The 17,111-nt window shown below is 38.2% G+C and overlaps 2 protein-coding genes across 2 annotated transcripts; one reads left to right on the top strand and one right to left on the bottom strand.

Annotated features, from left to right (window-relative positions):
- Nucleotides 1-2,651: 2,651 nt before the first annotated feature.
- LOC107556003 (dnaJ homolog subfamily C member 16-like) lies at nt 2,652-13,944 on the top strand. Its single transcript, XM_016238968.1, has 14 exons — nt 2,652-2,731; nt 2,870-2,936; nt 4,500-4,821; nt 4,995-5,179; nt 6,282-6,386; nt 6,474-6,632; nt 6,740-6,870; nt 8,352-8,529; nt 8,620-8,802; nt 8,974-9,050; nt 10,507-10,587; nt 10,670-10,759; nt 10,877-11,047; nt 12,614-13,944. The coding sequence occupies exons 2-14, from the start codon at nt 2,907-2,909 to the stop codon at nt 13,047-13,049; spliced, it is 2,148 nt and encodes a 715-aa protein (XP_016094454.1). The 5' UTR covers nt 2,652-2,731; nt 2,870-2,906; the 3' UTR covers nt 13,050-13,944.
- Nucleotides 13,945-13,962: 18 nt separating this feature from the next.
- On the bottom strand, nt 13,963-16,731 carry LOC107555991 (cytidine deaminase-like). The gene is made up of 2 exons (XM_016238954.1): nt 16,144-16,731; nt 13,963-14,314 (listed from the first exon to the last, which is right to left on the bottom strand). Exons 1-2 carry the CDS (start codon nt 16,578-16,580, stop codon nt 14,125-14,127), a joined length of 627 nt encoding a protein of 208 aa, XP_016094440.1. The 5' UTR covers nt 16,581-16,731; the 3' UTR covers nt 13,963-14,124.
- Nucleotides 16,732-17,111: the final 380 nt, after the last annotated feature.

Below are 17,111 nucleotides of genomic sequence, written 5' to 3'. Positions count from 1 at the left end.
TGTGTGTGTGTGTGTGTGAGTGTGTGTGTGTGTGTGTGTGTGTGTGTGTGTGTGTGTGTGTAAGAGAGAGAGAGAGAGAGAGCACATTTTAGCTTATGAATGGTTTTTTTTCTGTTTTAAGTGTTTGTTGCACATTTTGACGTCTTGATGTCAGGGGTAGGGGGGTCCCACTTAAAGCACTGTGGCTCTAAGCCAGCCATTTTCACAGTCATGATAGATGATAGCGTTCTGTCCAGAGCCAAACTGTTAGCTTTGGTTTTGTTCAAACCCACCATGGAGAGCACTCTCTGCATCTGCATTTGAGTGGGGAAGCCACAGTGCTTTAAGTGGGAGCCCTCTACCCCGTCATCCAGGCATCAAAATGTGCAACAAACACTTACAACAGACAGACATAGGCCTACATGCTTAGGGCAAGTTCTGCAATCCTACTGTATGTGTACAGTATGTACATTGAGCACTGATGTTCAATTGGCTCGTTTGGGACCAATATATAAAACACAAAATATATCAAATATAAATATATAAAACATTTTATTTTATTTGGATGAATTTGTCTGTCTTTTATCAGATTTACCCATTGTTGTAACATCGCTAGTACTTTGCTTAGTTTCTGGGAGCCAACGCGAAGTTAAAGCTTCTGGTTGCAAAGCAGCTGGAGAGTTTTTGACTGCATCAAGGGCAAGTTCTGCAATCCTACTGTATGTGTACAGTATGTACATTGAGCACTGCTCTTCAGTTGGCTCGTTTGAGGCCAAATTAATTTTTATTTTTGATACTTTTTAAAAATAAATATATAAAACTATTTATTTTATTTGGATGAATTTGTCTGTCTTTTATCAGATTTACCCATTGTTGTAACATCGCTAGTACTTTGCTTAGTTTCTGGGAGCCAACGCGAAGTTAAAGCTTCTGGTTGCAAAGCAGCTGGAGAGTTTTTGACTGCATCAATAGTAATTTATCACAAATTTGGCTATATTCCACAACATCAGATCTCACTATCTTTGATCACAGGCAAGTGATTTCGTCCAGGATTCTCAAAATGCTAAAAAAAAAAAAAAGGTTACCTACAGCATTCATCGGGGCTGCGTTCAGCCCCTACCAAACGGTGCAAAACGTGTTGGGACCAATATATAAAACACAAAATATATCAAATATAAATATATAAAACATTTTATTTTATTTGGATGAATTTGTCTGTCTTTTATCAGATTTACCCATTGTTGTAACATCGCTAGTACTTTGCTTAGTTTCTGGGAGCCAACGCGAAGTTAAAGCTTCTGGTTGCAAAGCAGCTGGAGAGTTTTTGACTGCATCAATAGTAATTTATCACAAATTTGGCTATATTCCACAACATCAGATCTCACTATCTTTGATCACAGGCAAGTGATTTCGTCCAGGATTCTCAAAATGCTAAAAAAAAAAAGGTTACCTACAGCATTCATCGGGGCTGCGTTCAGCCCCTACTGTGTGTGTAAAGCAAACAAACTGACCTCTAAAATAATAATAATATAAAAAATAAATTCCATGATGAAATATGGCTTGATTAAGATAGGAAATTACACTAAATACGCGATTTTGGATCAAATCCGTCTGACTTTTATCCCAGAAAGTGTTTACCCACAATCCCTCACTACCGGAAGTACCGGACAGGAGAAGGCCGGGGAAACGGTCCACACATTACCAGCGGGAGAACATGGATTGCTGCTAAACAATTTCGTTCATTTTAACATATATATATATAATTCAAATGTTACGTGTTACTTCCCTAATACATCTACTACTTACGCAAACGTTGATCAGACTACAAACAGTACAAAACTGCAATAAGAAACAGAAAAGATTAATTCATTGTTTACCTGAGTCTTCAGTCTATGATTAGCTCACCTCAGCTCTTATCTGACAAGTCTTCGGGTTTGGGCTTATGGGGCTGTCACGTGATGAATGAACGACTCGGAAAAACCTGAAGACTCGAAACAGGTGAACTACTTGACTAATTCCAGTACAGAACCTATAGGATGTTGCACATGCGTGACTGAACGAGTCACATTAAAGATTAGTTCAAAACGAACGAATCGTTCAAGAACGACCCAACACTACTTCAAAAGCACTCTTCGGAAATCTACGGGTGACGTCACGGACACTACGTCCATGTTTTTATACAGTCTATGGCATACACGCAACTTTCATCTCTCTCTCTTTCTCTCTCTCTCTCTCGAATTGGCAACATTTCAGAAAAGGGTTTAGCGATTTATAATTATTGGGGGGACTAGCCCCCCTCAATGTCTACGGTGGTTATCGCCCTGATCAGACATGAAAATATGTTGTGGCACTATCGTGCAATCAGTAATGATATGACGTTAGCAAACTTTAGCGATTAAACTTTAGTAACATGACCGTAAATATGAACTCACGATTGAATGTAACATAAAACAAATGATTACTTTTTGTTAAAATCTTTATTAATGCCAATAATGCTTACATTCATGTGTCTTTTTGTTCGCTCGCGCAGCGGGTTTACGCTGAGATAATTCATACCCCTTCCTTCGTTTGAAGTGTGGTCCTGAAAAATCTTACTTTGAAGGGCTGTCTGGCCCTTCCCCTTACCCCTACCCCTCCAACCAAAAGATAATCAAGACACCTCTACCCCTTCACGTGAACGAGCAAAACAGAGGGGTAGGGGAAAGGGCTAAGGGGTAGAAATGGGATTGGGCCTAGGATTGCTGTGAATAAGGTTAGGTTTCTTTTTGTTTCATCCACAATGTTTAGCTTTCTTCTCTTTGACTATGTCTTCTCTTTAATATAGTGTAATAATTGTGTAACTCTCTCACGATGATGTCCAAATGAAAATGTTTTCACACTTTATCCATAGGCATCCAGACAAAAATAAAAGTCCAGGGGCAGAGGACATGTTTATCAAGATCACTAAATCGTATGAGGTAGGATGGTTGCGTTGCATATTGGAAATAATGTAAAGTAAGATCAAATCTCTTAATTTTTTGCCATTTTTACCTAATACCGTGTGTGTGTGTGTGTGTGTGTGTGTGTGTGTTCGTTCATATACTACCATTCAAAGGTTTGGGATCCGTGTGTTCTTTTTATTATTATAAAATAACTTTCCTATGCTCACCAAAGCTATATTTATTTGATCAAAAAGACAGCACCGCCTTTCTTTGCGTGAACATTTGGGTGGCATTATGCAAATATTCCCACATAGTGAGGTAGGTATGTGGGGGGGGGTGTTAGAACGAGCCGTTTTTGGAGGGCGTGGCAGAGTCTTAGCTTTTATAAAGAATATCTCTTTGGTTTTGAGACTTTAGTCTTTGCAACTTCAGGGATCTTATCTATTCACAATCAGCTTGTAACACTCCAAAGAGAAAGGAAAACTTGAAATCGCATCATATGACCCCTTTAAATTGTTATTTATATTTCACAATAACCGTTTTCTATTTGAATACATTTAAACATTTAATGTATTCCTGTGATCAAAGCTGAATTTTCAGCATCATTACTCCAGTCTTCAGTGTCACACGATCCTTCAGAAATCATTCTAATATTCTGATTTGCTGCTCAAGAAACATTTATTATTATCAATGTTGAAAACAGTTTCATATGATAGAACTTTAATATCCTCATATCTTAATATTTTCTGGAAACTGTGATACTTTTTTAAGGATTATTTGATAAATAATTTAAAAAACTATTGTAACATTATAAAGTTCTTTACTGTCTTACTGAACTTTTGAATGCTAGTATATTTATGTGCACAAAATATCTGCTATAAAATGGGAAAAATGATAATGTATAATTACTCACATGCAATGAATTGTAAATATAAATTGATGTTTATTTATATAGAAAATATTGTATTGTATTATACCACTATTGTCACAAATGTTGTATTTTATCTAAATATTTTAATGAAATATTTATCTAAAATTTATAGTATGTGAATGGTTACAATTTAAGGTTTTTTATTGCGTAAATTTGGCAAATCTGCAATATTTCCTAGTAAATGTATGTTCACACACTCACAAATGTTAATAAATATCTGCTCATTATAAAGACTTGTTTAAGGGTTTACATGCAAGAAATCAACGACACAACTTGTGGCATTCCTTTTTGACAAACATTTGGACACACATAATGCACTTTTGATTTTGGCGCCACCCTTCTGTGAATACAAAAAAGAGGAAGTTCGATCTGTAGTTTTAGCAGACGCCCTGTAACTGTCAAAAGTCTGCTGGAAGAAGCTAAACAAAACATTTTTGCATCATCTGGCAGACCTTTGCTGACAGACACACAGGGATATTTGTGTGCAGGTAGCACGGAGCAAAAGTACACATCATTCATTTACATATACCAGTACTGACATTGTAACAGTACAAAGCTGGTTGGAAATTTGCAAACTGGAGGAATTGGTTTAAGATGCATGTAAACATTTGAATATGTCTTCAGTAATAAGCATGCATATTGAATTGCATGGGATTTACTTTCCATAGATTCTTTCTAATGAGGAGAGAAGGGCAAACTATGACCGGTTTGGTCAAATGGACGAGAATCAAAACTTTGCCCGAGCACCACAGGGCTTCAGACATTATCAGGACAGCTTCTACTTCGATGAGTCTTTCTTTCACTTCCCTCGGACGAGTCGTGATTTCACAGACAGCAAGCACCACCTTCACTACAACCAGTACATCAGTGAGGTGCTGCCGGACAGTTTCAAGAGGCCCTACCTGATCAAGATCACGTCAGAGTGGTGCTTCACCTGCGTCCATATTGAGCCTGTATGGAAGGACACTGTGCTAGAGCTGGAGCCGTTGGGTAGGTTCTTCAGGATCTTCACCCTCACAGTTAATTCCAGTCGAATTGGGTGATATTCTGATAAGCATACAATGGCATAGCATGTAAAAATTGGGCAAATTAATCTATATCATACAACAATATTTTCAATTAAATGATGTAATCTGAGTACTGAGATGTTGGATTGTTTTTAGGGGTTGGTATTGGTGTGGTGGACATTGGATATGAGAGACAGCTGGCTAACCATCTTGGTGCCCACCGCACGCCGTCCATACTTGGTTTAATCAATGGCAAAGTCACTTTCTTCCACTACGCTGTGGTCAGGGAACACTTGAGACAGTTTGTGGAAAGCCTTCTGCCCCAGAAGCTGGTTGAGAAGGTTTGTACTCAGCCAGCCACTTTGAGGTGTATTCTTAATGATATATTTAATTATTAATGACATCATTATTTTAATTATGAGGTGAATTTAACTATATGTGACCCTGGACCACAAAACCAGTCATAAGGGTACATTTTTTTGAAAGCTGAATAAGCTTTCCACTGATGTATGGTTTGTTAGGATAGGACAATATTTGGCCGAGATACAACTATTTGAAAATCCAGAATCTGAGGGTGCAAAAAAAATCTAAATATTGAGAAAATCGCCTTTAAAATTGTCCAAATGACATTCTTAGCAATGCATATTACTAATCAAAAATTAAGTTTTTATATATTTACAGTAGGAAATTTACAAAATATCTTCATGGAACATGATCTTTACTTAATATCCTAATGATTTTTGGCATAAAAGAAAAATCTATAAATTTGACCCATACAATGTATTTTTGGCTATTGCTAGAAATATACAGCGACTTAAGACTGGTTTAGTGCTCCAGGGTCACATATGTCAGGTTCGACTTAACATGGACTGTCAATTAAACATTCATATAAATGCAGCTAAAAAGAGTTCATTATTGAAGTTTTATTTGCTTTTTCACTTTCCTTTCCCTTCGCTTTTCCCTTTTCCTTATCCCTTTCTTTTTCACTCTCCTTTTCCATTTCCTTTCCCTTTCTCTTCTTTTCCTCTTTCCTTCCCCTTTTCCTTCCTTCTCTTTTACGCTTTATTTTTCCCTTCATGCTCATTTTCCCTCCCTTTCCCTTTGTCCCCTTTCTTTTACCTTTTCTTTTCACTTCATGTTTCTACTTCATCCTTCCTCCTCCCACTTTCCTTCTCTTTTCCCTTTCCTTATGTCTTTCTGTTCCATTACCATTTCCTTTCCTTTCCTTTTTCTCATTTCCTTCCTTCCTATTCCTGTACTTTTCCCTCTTTTTTCCCTTTTCCTCATGCTTTTCTGTTCCTTTTTCTCTTCTCTTTTTCCCTTTCCCTTTTCCTTTCTTTTCCCCCATTCCCTTTGTCTCTTTTATTCCCTTGCTGTTCTTTTCCATTTCCTTTCCTTGCCCCCCTTTCCCTCTTTCTTTCCTTCTTTATTCTTTTGTTTTAGGTGACAGATAACAGCTACCTCGGGTTTTTAAACAGTTGGCATGAGGAGAATAAGCCAAGAGTGCTAATGTTTGATGTAGCATCTAATATCCCTTTTTTGTACAAGGTGAGTGTTCCTTATATTAGCTGTTCAAACAATCTGTCATTAAAATCTGTGTTCTTGACACAAGTTGTTATATTCTCTTGTTCGCAGCTCACAGCATTTGCCTATAAAGACTATGTACAGTTTGGCTATGTGGACATGGGCCTGACTGAGACCTCTAAAGTCGTGCAGAGGTTTAGCATCAACACATACGCTCCCACCATGCTCCTGTTCAAAGAGAGCACAGATAAACCTGCTGATGTTATGCAGGTGAGGCCCAGCTCCCCATTTGCATACATCTAACTGTAGTTTTTCTCAAAAACTATACCGGCTGTTTTGTTTTTGGTAGACGAGTCCTTTTTTGTTTTCTTTTCTAGGCAAGAGGGATGAAAAAGCAGATAATTGACGAGTTTGTGTCCAATAATCGTTTCCTGCTGGTGCCGCGGCTGGTGAATCAGAAACTCTTCGATGAGCTGTGTCCAGTTAAACAGTTCCACCGTCGCAGGAAGTAAGAAATCTCACCTCTAACTGTAGCATTGGGTGTCGGTGGACTGACTGTATGTCTCTGAGAAAACTTAGGAGCCGTTTGCACGACAACGTTTTCAGTCAAAAACGGGAAACTTTTTATGCGTTTTTACTGTTCGTTTACACGACAACGGCATTTTGGGGACTGAAAACGCATATTTTTGAAAATGGGTTTCAAAGTGGAAGTTTTTGAAAATGGCACCGTTATCGTTTCCATGTAAACACCCAATACGGGAATCTTTGAAAACGGTGACATCATGCGCGTGCGTAGTACGTGGTCGTATGTAGACATGCGCAGTACGTGTCGATTTTAAAGGCAAGTGCGAACAAACATACACAACAATGGCGGAGTATATGGTACTGTTGTTGCTGCTCAAGAGTTTGCTAACGCTTCTTCAGTAAAGTGTGGTTTTACTTCACCAATATTACAACCAACAGCGGAGACGCATCATATAATCTTCACTTCCCTACAGGTACTGTTTACTAACAAGGCGACACCGCCAGCTACTGGCCTGGGATACGTAATACAACGATTTTGGCCATTTTCGCGGATATGTGTAAACGCGAATCGTTTTGAAAACATCGTGTATACGTGAAAATTTTTAAAAACGCAAGGGAAAAACTTTTCCGTTTTTGACTACACCGTTGTCGTGTAAAAGTAGCCTTAAAGGGTTAGTTCACCCAAAAATGAAAATTCTGTCATTAATTACTCACTCTCGTGTTGTTTCAAACCCGTAAGACCTTCGTTCGTCTTCGGAACACAATTTAAGATATTTTTTATGAAATATGAGGGCTCTCTGACCCTCCCATAGACCGCAAGGTAACTACCACGTTCAAGGTCCAGAAAAATACCAAGATGATCGACAAAGTAGTCCGTGTGACATCAGCGGTTCAACTGTAAAGTTACGAAGCTACGAGATTACTTTTTTGCGCAAAGAAAACAAAAATAACGACTTTATTCCACATTTTCACAACAGTATCATGATGCGAGCGTGTGGCGACGCCGGCGCTGACCCAGGTCCAGTGTGATGACGTCATTACACCGGATCTGGGTCAGCGCCGCCACACGCTCGCGTCATGATACTGTTGTGAACACGCATCCACAAGTGACGCAGTAGAGACGAAAATGTAGAATAAAGTTGTTATTTTTAATTTATTTTTCATTTATTATCAAAAAAGTATTCTCGTGGCTTCGTAACTTTACAGTTGAACCGCTGAAGTCACACGGACTACTTTGTCGATCATCTTGGTACTTTTCTGGACCTTGAATGTGGTAGTTACCTTGCGGTCTATGGGAGGGTCAGAGAGCCCTCATATTTCATCAAAAATATCTTAAATTGTGTTCCGAAGAGGAACAAAGGACTTATGGGTTTCGAACAACACGAGGGTGAGTAATTAATGACAGAATTTTCATTTTTGGGAGAACTAACCCTTTAATCATCTCCCTGTCTTTCTGATTGACAGGTACTGTGTTCTTCTCGTTACTGGTGAAGGAGAGCAGTTTGTGTCAGTGAATGAGGCGTTCTTTGACTTCGCTTCTTCCAACACTAAAGAAGTTCTCAGGTTTGCTTATGTTTATCAGAGACAACAGCAGCCTCTCTGTGACACCCTGCTCAAAAAGGAAGACACAACCCCTCCACAGGTCAGAGAGATTCATGTGCTAATACACACTCAATTTAGTCACTTTCTTTGATGCCATATGAATTTATACTTCTTCTGCATATGACTTCAGGTGATTCTCCTGGAGAGACGCAGCGCTACAGGAAGGGTGCTGTATCGGACAGTGACGGGTGGATGGAATGGGAGTGATGATGATAAGCACCGCCTCCATGAGCAGCTTGAGATTCTGCAAAGAGACCCCTCCCACCTTACCCATGATGCCATGCTGCCTGAACTCAACAATGAGTTTGCCTCTGTAAGTCATGCAGAGGGTAGTGAAGGGCTAAGATTGTCTTTAGGACTTCCAAAACATATTTTAATGAATGCATTGTTAAACCTCAAAATTGATTACATGAAGGTCTAAGTGGCAATAAGAGAAATATTTAACAGTAATAGCGTATTTTTTTAATTATTATTGTTATTTCAGATGTTTCTGATTCATTGGATAAATACTGCATATGATTACCTCGCTCAGTTTTACTTTGATCTTCTCTACTCTAACTGGTGAGTACAATCACAAAGTGTTCATGGTCCTGTTTGCATGCAGTTTCTTAGCTCTTTTCCACCCAGGTTTGCGTTCTAGAGCCAGAGCAAAATCTTGGCCAGTGCTCGACCAGGCGAACTGGATCATGTTGCAAACCAGCCACATTTTTCCACAGATTTGAGAAATTGCTCTTTGTTGTTTACCTGACTAAAACCAGTCTAAAACAAACCGTTAAGGAAACACGTAGAATGAAAAAGGCTGTGTGGTCTATTATGATCAATCAGAAATTAAAGCAACATTAGCAGCACTTGGCTTTTGGGTCATGCTGTCGCTGCATCTTAAATTGAAAACGGTATAGTGCTACATTTGGTTTGAAACTTACCTCGACCATTAAAACAGCTTGTTTTGTGTAGTTAGAAATTTAGACGTACGTGTCATGTGGCCTACAGTGTGATTTGCGTTGCTTCACTACCATTCGCAAATCCTCTTCCTTGGCCTTATGGGATAGTGAAGTCTCCAATAGTTGAGCACTTCAGAACTTTTCACCTACTGCTTTATAAAAACTAGTTAAAAAAAATTAAAATAGGACCTGTTCTAATTTGGAATTTGATTTTTAAAATAGAACTGGAACTGCATGATGTTAACAAATCAAAGACGCAACGCGGAGTGTTCGTTACACCCTGGGTGTGCATTATTTTCTAATAATTCAACGGACTGGAATCAATTATTCCACTTGTACTACGGTTACTTACCACACCTCAAAAATTTGTTCAGATGTTGTATTTCAAGACATTCATCGTGTTTTTGCCCTTAACACTCTCTTGCATCTAGGACTAATTTCTGAAGCATCTCAATCGCAGCTTCCGTTGTTAATTCCAAAACTTAATTTTAGACATCGTAACGGAACCTAGAGCCACTGATAGCAGACTGATGCAGTTATTAATTAAGTTCTTAGAGAGAGAGCGTGAGAGAGATATTAAAGCGTGTGTGAATTCCCTGAGTCTGTGCGTCTCTCAACTGTGTTCGGCAGCAGCGTCTCTACTAATAGTGAAACTGTAAGTTCATCTGCTTCAAGAACAGTGCCGTTGTTACCTCCTCGCTAGTGAGAATTGTCATGTAGCTTTCAAGCTGATAAAATCATCAGACAACATTTTTTTGCAAGTGTGTGTGTGTCTGTGCTGTATGTATGTGCGTTTACAGACAAAGCATTCAGCAGCTCTGTTGTATAATATTAAAATATCTGCAATAGACTATAAAGATTATAAAAGAGGCTGAAAAAGTGCCAAAGCTGTACATTGTGTGCAAAATGTTTTAAATGGGATTGACAACAAATAATATCAGACTAAATGATAATGACATTTGTCGATGTCTGTTTTCAGGTTTATTTTTTGATTTACTGATTAGCAGCCCTACAGTTTCTTTTTATAAATGACAAACTTAAGAGCACCCTGTTATGTCATGTTCTGCTTCCCCCAGGCGTGAGATGATGCCCGTACTGTCTCTGATCTTCTCCGCTCTTTTCATTCTGTTCGGGACTGTAATCATTCAGGCCTTCAGGTAGAACAGATTTTGTTATATAAAAGTGCTTTTGTAAGGAGAGGTTTTTGTTTATTGATTGATTGATTGATTGAACGAACAGCGATGCTGGGGAAGACAAACCAGCCAAACAAAAGGCCACTGATCCACCAAAGACAGCAGAGAGCTCTCCAGGACAAGAAAGCACTTCAAGGTAAGACACTGCTTGAGAATAAAATATAATAACAGCGTGTCAAATAGAGATTTTGAGATCACAGATGTGTTTAGATGTTCATTAGCTGAATCGCTAACAGCTGGTTTCTTGTTACAGTCGTCCACCAAAGAAGAATTTTGTGGAGGTAACGGAGCTGACGGACATCACATACATGAGTAACCTAGTCAGGTTAAAGCCTGGTCACATCAACGTTGTGCTGATCCTCACTGATGCTTCTAAGCAAGTACTGCTCAGGAAGTTTGCCAAAGAAGTGTATTCGTTCTCAGGGTGAGGCCTGCGTATGTGTTTGAGAGAATGCTAAAACCGGTTTCTGGAGATCAACCTTCTTACAGAGTTTAGGCTGTCAACCATTTAACTCAAAACTTCCCAACTTAGAAGGCCACTTGAAGCTTAGCACACATGCAAATCAATGCAAGCTTTCATCATCTTCCATGAAGCTTTAGGCAACTGAACCAAAGTCAAAGATGCTATGTAGACATTTTCCAAATCTGCGATAGTAGTTGTAAGTAGATCTCAGTAGGTCCTAGAGAACATTGGCTCCAAAGGTTTCAATGATCTACATGGGCTTCCAGTGCTTTTAGGAAATGCAGCCTGGGTTCATTTGAAATCATTTGGATTTCAAAAAAGCACAACGGGACCCATTATTCCAAACTTCTAATTGGTCAACATGTGCACAATTAAAAGGTGAATTACTTTCGTAAGCCCCAAGTCCTTGCAATGTGCAATCGCCTGTAAATGGTTTATATTAGTTGCTGAATGGACAAATAACACAAAATAACATTCTGTACTTTAAAACCTGAAATAAATTTGAGTAACTTTTTATTATATTTTTAGATATTTATATGTTGCAGGAGCCGGCTAGTCATTTATTTTTTACGCTTCGCTCGCACACATCGATATCTTATCTCCTGCACTCAGCAATTCAAAACTGTTCAAAACAGATCTCACAATACTGATTGCAGACCTCAACCGTAAACCCTAGTAATGTATTTATGCATTCCAGACAAAATCAAAATTTTTGACATTTAAATTTTTTTTTTTGACATAAAAATGTTAATTCCAAACAACTCAACCCAGAATTCTTCCACCTCCACTGGGAACACCCAATGGAACTTTGTTTGAATAGAATGTCAAACAAAGCTTATAAAACAGGAAGTACCTGTCCTTGATTCTGATTGGTTGAGCCACGTTCGAAGATGTTGTAAATTACTCTACAAACATACACCTCTTTGTTTCTGCATCTGTGTGTTTTTGAGGAACTACTGTACATTGTTTGGCGGAAGAATGATTTTATTAATATTACATTTTATTTGCTTCGTTTTATTTTGTGAAACCTTTATACGTGAATGGAATAACCGTTTTATAAAAGCAATAAGCCCCGTGAAGCTGTGGTTTACAGTGAATTTATAACAGCTAAGGGGATTTTAGGCACTCCCAGCGCCTCCTTAGCTGTTATAAATTCACTGTAAACCACAGCTTCTTGGGGCTTATTGCTTTATTTTTACACTAGGGGTCGGGAGTCTGAACTTGAATAGCGTTCCAGAGGTCATTTACAAGTAAAAAAGTTGCCGAGTTCTGATTTCCAGTCGTGGTGCTTTCCAGACAACTCAAACTGCTATTCTCTCACTACCACTTGGAAAAACAATGGAGCATCATTTGAATATCGAATGTCCATTTTGTTCCCATTTCCAAATCTGGAAAGTAGCATTACATTACTGGAATTAAACACTGAAAGAAAGCACGTCTCCAGAAGCTGTATTGAGCATCTTTGCTTTCAACTTAAATCGTGCTACAAATAAATCCAAAGGAAACTATCCTTACTTCCTCCCGCAGGTCTCAGACTCTTCACTACTCCTTTTTAAATGTGGACAAGCACAGCCAATGGATGGATTCCCTCATGGAGTCGGCTCCTGACGCCAGACCGTCAGACTGCTTGGACGAAGAGGAAGACTTCACCTCCAACAAATCAGACTACACGGGCCATGTCCTGGCGCTCAATGGCCACAAGAAATACTTCTGCATATTCAGACCCGTGTTCACAGGGGAGGAAGCCGAATGTAGTAGGTGGTCTGACGAGGATGCGGCGACGGCCGGTCCAAGCAAAGCCACGAGGTCCCGGTCAAGTTCCCGACAGAAGGCCACCACTCTGGAGATCCACCACAAACTGGACCGACTGAGTCTGTGGATGGAGCGGCTTATGGAGGGAACTCTACCACGGCACTATGTTCCAGCCTGGCCTGGTCTGGACACCATAACGCCACAGAAATAAGACTCTTCTTTGTCCTCAGGCCCATTGCAGGAGGCGTGCTTTAGTGACGTGAAAAGTGTTGAATTCTCAACATCTTTTCGATCCAAATTACTTGGTTACTTAAAAGATATTAAGTTATTCTGTAAAACGCACTGGTGATAAGTAGAGGTTTTCGTTAGAGCACCATGTGCTCGTCGGCTGCTTTTAGGGGCAAAACTCCATCTGTAAAGTACACTGTCTTTTTGTTAGTATGGTTGTTTCATTACTGTATGGATGCCAGTGCCCAGATAAAGCCTCTCTGTGTAGCTTCCGGCAGGGCTATCGTGTCTTTACACTGCTGGGAAGGTGGCAGCTACAGTCCACCTTTATAATATCATCCAGGGTCCTGTGAATTCAAGCAACGGGCCAGATTTCAGAAGCAACTCGTATTGAGATTACCGTTCTGCCTTTTTTCCAGTTAGAGTCACTATGTGGATGATAGAAATTTGAAAAAGAGAGTGTGTGGAAAAGGTTTAATCATCCTTCTCTCTTTATGCAAAAAGTCCAACTACAAATTTACTAAACCTTGCTGCATGAAAAATCACGTTTTGAAGACTTGAGAAGATACTAAGATTTTACTGCCATTTGTGCATGCGCTGCCTTTCCTTAAAGCCCATACTTTCTTTAACGTCATTTGTTTCATGTTTTGCACTTTGACGACTTGCTTAGGATTCTTTGATTAATAAACGTAATATTTAAATAGAAGTTCTAACGGCATTAGAATTATCACTAAAATTTAAGGTTAAGAATGTCTCTAGATCATCAGTTGCCATTTTCTTTTAGGAAAATGACATTATTTTTATGTTGCACTTTTTGTGGTTGATTTATGTACATTGTTTAAAAATAATAAAGTTTGTACTGTAGCGACATGTGTTCACTTATATTTATAACTGCGTTGACTTTGTTTTTATTAAAAAATTATTCAAATCTTTTTTAACATAATTTACATACGACATTCCTTTAGTCACATTAAACAACATCATTAATCCACATAAACCTTTTTCTATCTACAAGCTACCAAAACTACTAGGTACAAAGTCTTTCTAGAGTCAGTGCTTCAAAACTCGTTCCGAATATTCACTTTCTTCATTTCTAAGTCTTCTGGACCAAAAGATGCAGGCAGCAGTTCTTCGACAGTCATCTCCACATAGGAACCGTCAGGTTTTGACAAATACACGTCCCAGTTTGCACCAAACTGTATAGGTGAAAACAAAAGTAACATATAACATGCTGCTTGTAACATGCTGCTTGTTTAATTGATATGAAATACTGTGGTAAATTAAGCAATGCCGGCTGTTCTGACTCACAGACTGTAAGTACGTTTTCACATTTAAAGGATTTGCCACTGACGATTCAAACGCGAGTTTTGAGCAGTGTAGAGTAGCGCTTGTTTGTCGTTCCTCCGATCACAAACGCAGACATGGTTTTATGTTTACGTGGCTTGATGCAACGCAACGTGTAAAAAGACAGTATAAGTCATTATAATCAGTTATTATGTCCCCACTGGATGCAACAAATGCCTCATTTATAATGAGTTTTAATGTTTTTGTCTCGTCGCTCCGGGACACGGCATCACAGTATGGTAACATTTTCGTCACACGCTTGAGGTATTCGGCCAATCACAACGCACTGGATAGCTGACCAATCAGAGCACACCTCGCTTTTCAGACTGACGCGTTTCAGAAAGGTGGGTCATAGAGGAGAAACAATAATGTACAGTAATTAATTTAATTGTATTAATTTTTTTTCACCTTAAACTGCATAAACACATTTCATTACACCAAATACACCAAATAATGTTCATTTTAGCAACATCATATGACCCCTTTAAGACAACTTTGATTGAAGGTTTTGATCCACTTCAAATGCTGACTAGTTTATATTTTAAATATATGTTGTAAACAGTGAAGCTCAATGAAAAGTAGTTATGAAATTGAAAATAAATGTACTTTTAATCTTCATATCCTAAAATATATTTCAGGGGCATATGGCGTGAATGTATTTCACTATATGCATACTATAAACACTATATTCAATATATGGAGGTCATAATATTTTTAAAAATTAATACATATATATTTTTACATTTTGTAAAATACATTTAAAAAAAAAACATGGCCAAAACATAAATTGGTAGAATTTTTTTTTATATTAATATATTTACAAAACAAATGTATATATATATATGTGTGTGTGTGTGTGTGTGTGTGTTGTATGTTTTAAAATATATATTTACAAATGGAGAGAGAGAGAGAGCGAATGCAAAAGTTTTGTGTTCCCCTGGGAAACTGCATATGCTCACAATCAAAACTGTTTTTTTTCATCCACCTCTTATTGTTTACATTACTAAAGATTTTAAGAGCAAACTCAAAGTTTCTCAGGGGATTGTAAAGCTTTTGCGTTCTCTAGTAAAAGTTTCAAAAGCATTTGAAATGTAATTTTTCCTTTCATCTAATTTTTTTCTCATCTCTATGTCCCTTTATACTTTAGGGGCTCCATATTGTCACAAAAAAATCATCAGAACCCCAGACGTAGACATGACATTAAGGATCATTTTACTTGTATATTATCTTAACGCTTCCACTAAGAGAAAATAATTCATTAAAATATACAAAACAATTGGTCTAGCAACAAGATGAACATTGCAACAATATTTTAGTAATGACCTATTAATGTAATCTGAGCGCATTTTTACTACAGTCGATAGTTGAGGTGCAAGATGTTTGAATGAAAAGAGAGGGAGAATCTGCAGTCAGTGTGATATTAGAGATGTGAAAATAGCACCGGTTTCAGTTACCCGGATGAGTGGATTGAAATACAGCATTGCCAATAAAGACGGCAAAGATCAGGCAATATTTGACCACAGAATTTCACGAGAGCCATGAAATAAGCACTCATAAAGTGTGTGTGTTGAGTCTCATTTACGTGTCAGAGGTGTTACCTGCTATTAGTCTTCCTTCTGTTGCCATGTAGTGGTTTAACAAGCTTTTATGTGAATATGCCAACATCTTTGCTCTCAGAGTGGCAACAAATTGAGCACACATTAGAGTTCAGCCTTCATACATTATTTATCATTCAGTTCTGAGTGCGTAAACGCTCGTTACAGCAGTTGATGTTTCTTACCCAACCAGCACTGGGAACTGACTGCTGAAACTCTCTGATATTGGTACCTTTACAGTGCATTTCAGGCATTGCCTCACCTGTGAAAACCATCCCGTCATGTGTCAGAAGTGCCGCCCCGACTCGGAACTTGCTGTAGGGGCAGTATGCAAATTTCCTGGCCTCGAGGGATTTCTGAATCAAATCTTTCGTTCCAGAGAATTGTTCATTCAGCCCATTAAGCTCACGTCTCATCTTTTGATCTCCCATGTTGCTGTGCCGTGTGTGTATTGTGTTTCTGTGGCTCAACAGACTTGCCTGTGACTTTGTTTTTCCAGATCCGGCATCCAGTCCCCTTTTCCCAGATCTCCCACCTCCCTGACGTTCTGTGTTTGATGTGTGTGATTCTGTCATGTTGCAAGGTTATGTAATTTCCAGTCAGAGTCGACACAGCAACCTTTCCCTTTGCCACAGTGAGGAGGATGAGGTATAAAGGTGACTGACTATATTACAGTGACAATCCCAATGGATTAATGATGAAAAAGCATTTCCTTTTCACAAAAGACAGCTGGAGATAAATAGGCCAACAGCAGTAATAAGCTGGGAAAATATTTGATTTATTATTTTGTAATCTTCTGCCTTGAAATGCAAAAAAAATTTTTATAAAATGGTTTTAAATCAAGATGACCATTAAAGTTTGTTGGAATTTAATTTTACACCCGGGACAAGCATCAATTTAACCACAAATTATAGTACAAATATCTAAAAGATACAGCTACTTAGGAAGCAAAATGACTTAAGATATTAAGTCTTGTTTGCTGAAAAATGTATCAAAATTGCAGTTTTTGCTAAAAAAAATTATAAAATGGGGCAAGAAAAATAATCTTAATTCAAATTTAGATTTTATATATATATATATATACAGTATATATATATATATATATA

This window comes from Sinocyclocheilus grahami, unplaced genomic scaffold, assembly GCF_001515645.1.
Source record: "Sinocyclocheilus grahami isolate Dianchi unplaced genomic scaffold, SAMN03320097.WGS_v1.1 scaffold552.1, whole genome shotgun sequence".
Taxonomy (NCBI): Eukaryota; Metazoa; Chordata; class Actinopteri; order Cypriniformes; family Cyprinidae; genus Sinocyclocheilus; species Sinocyclocheilus grahami.
This window is presented reverse-complemented; position numbering and strand designations above follow the sequence as displayed.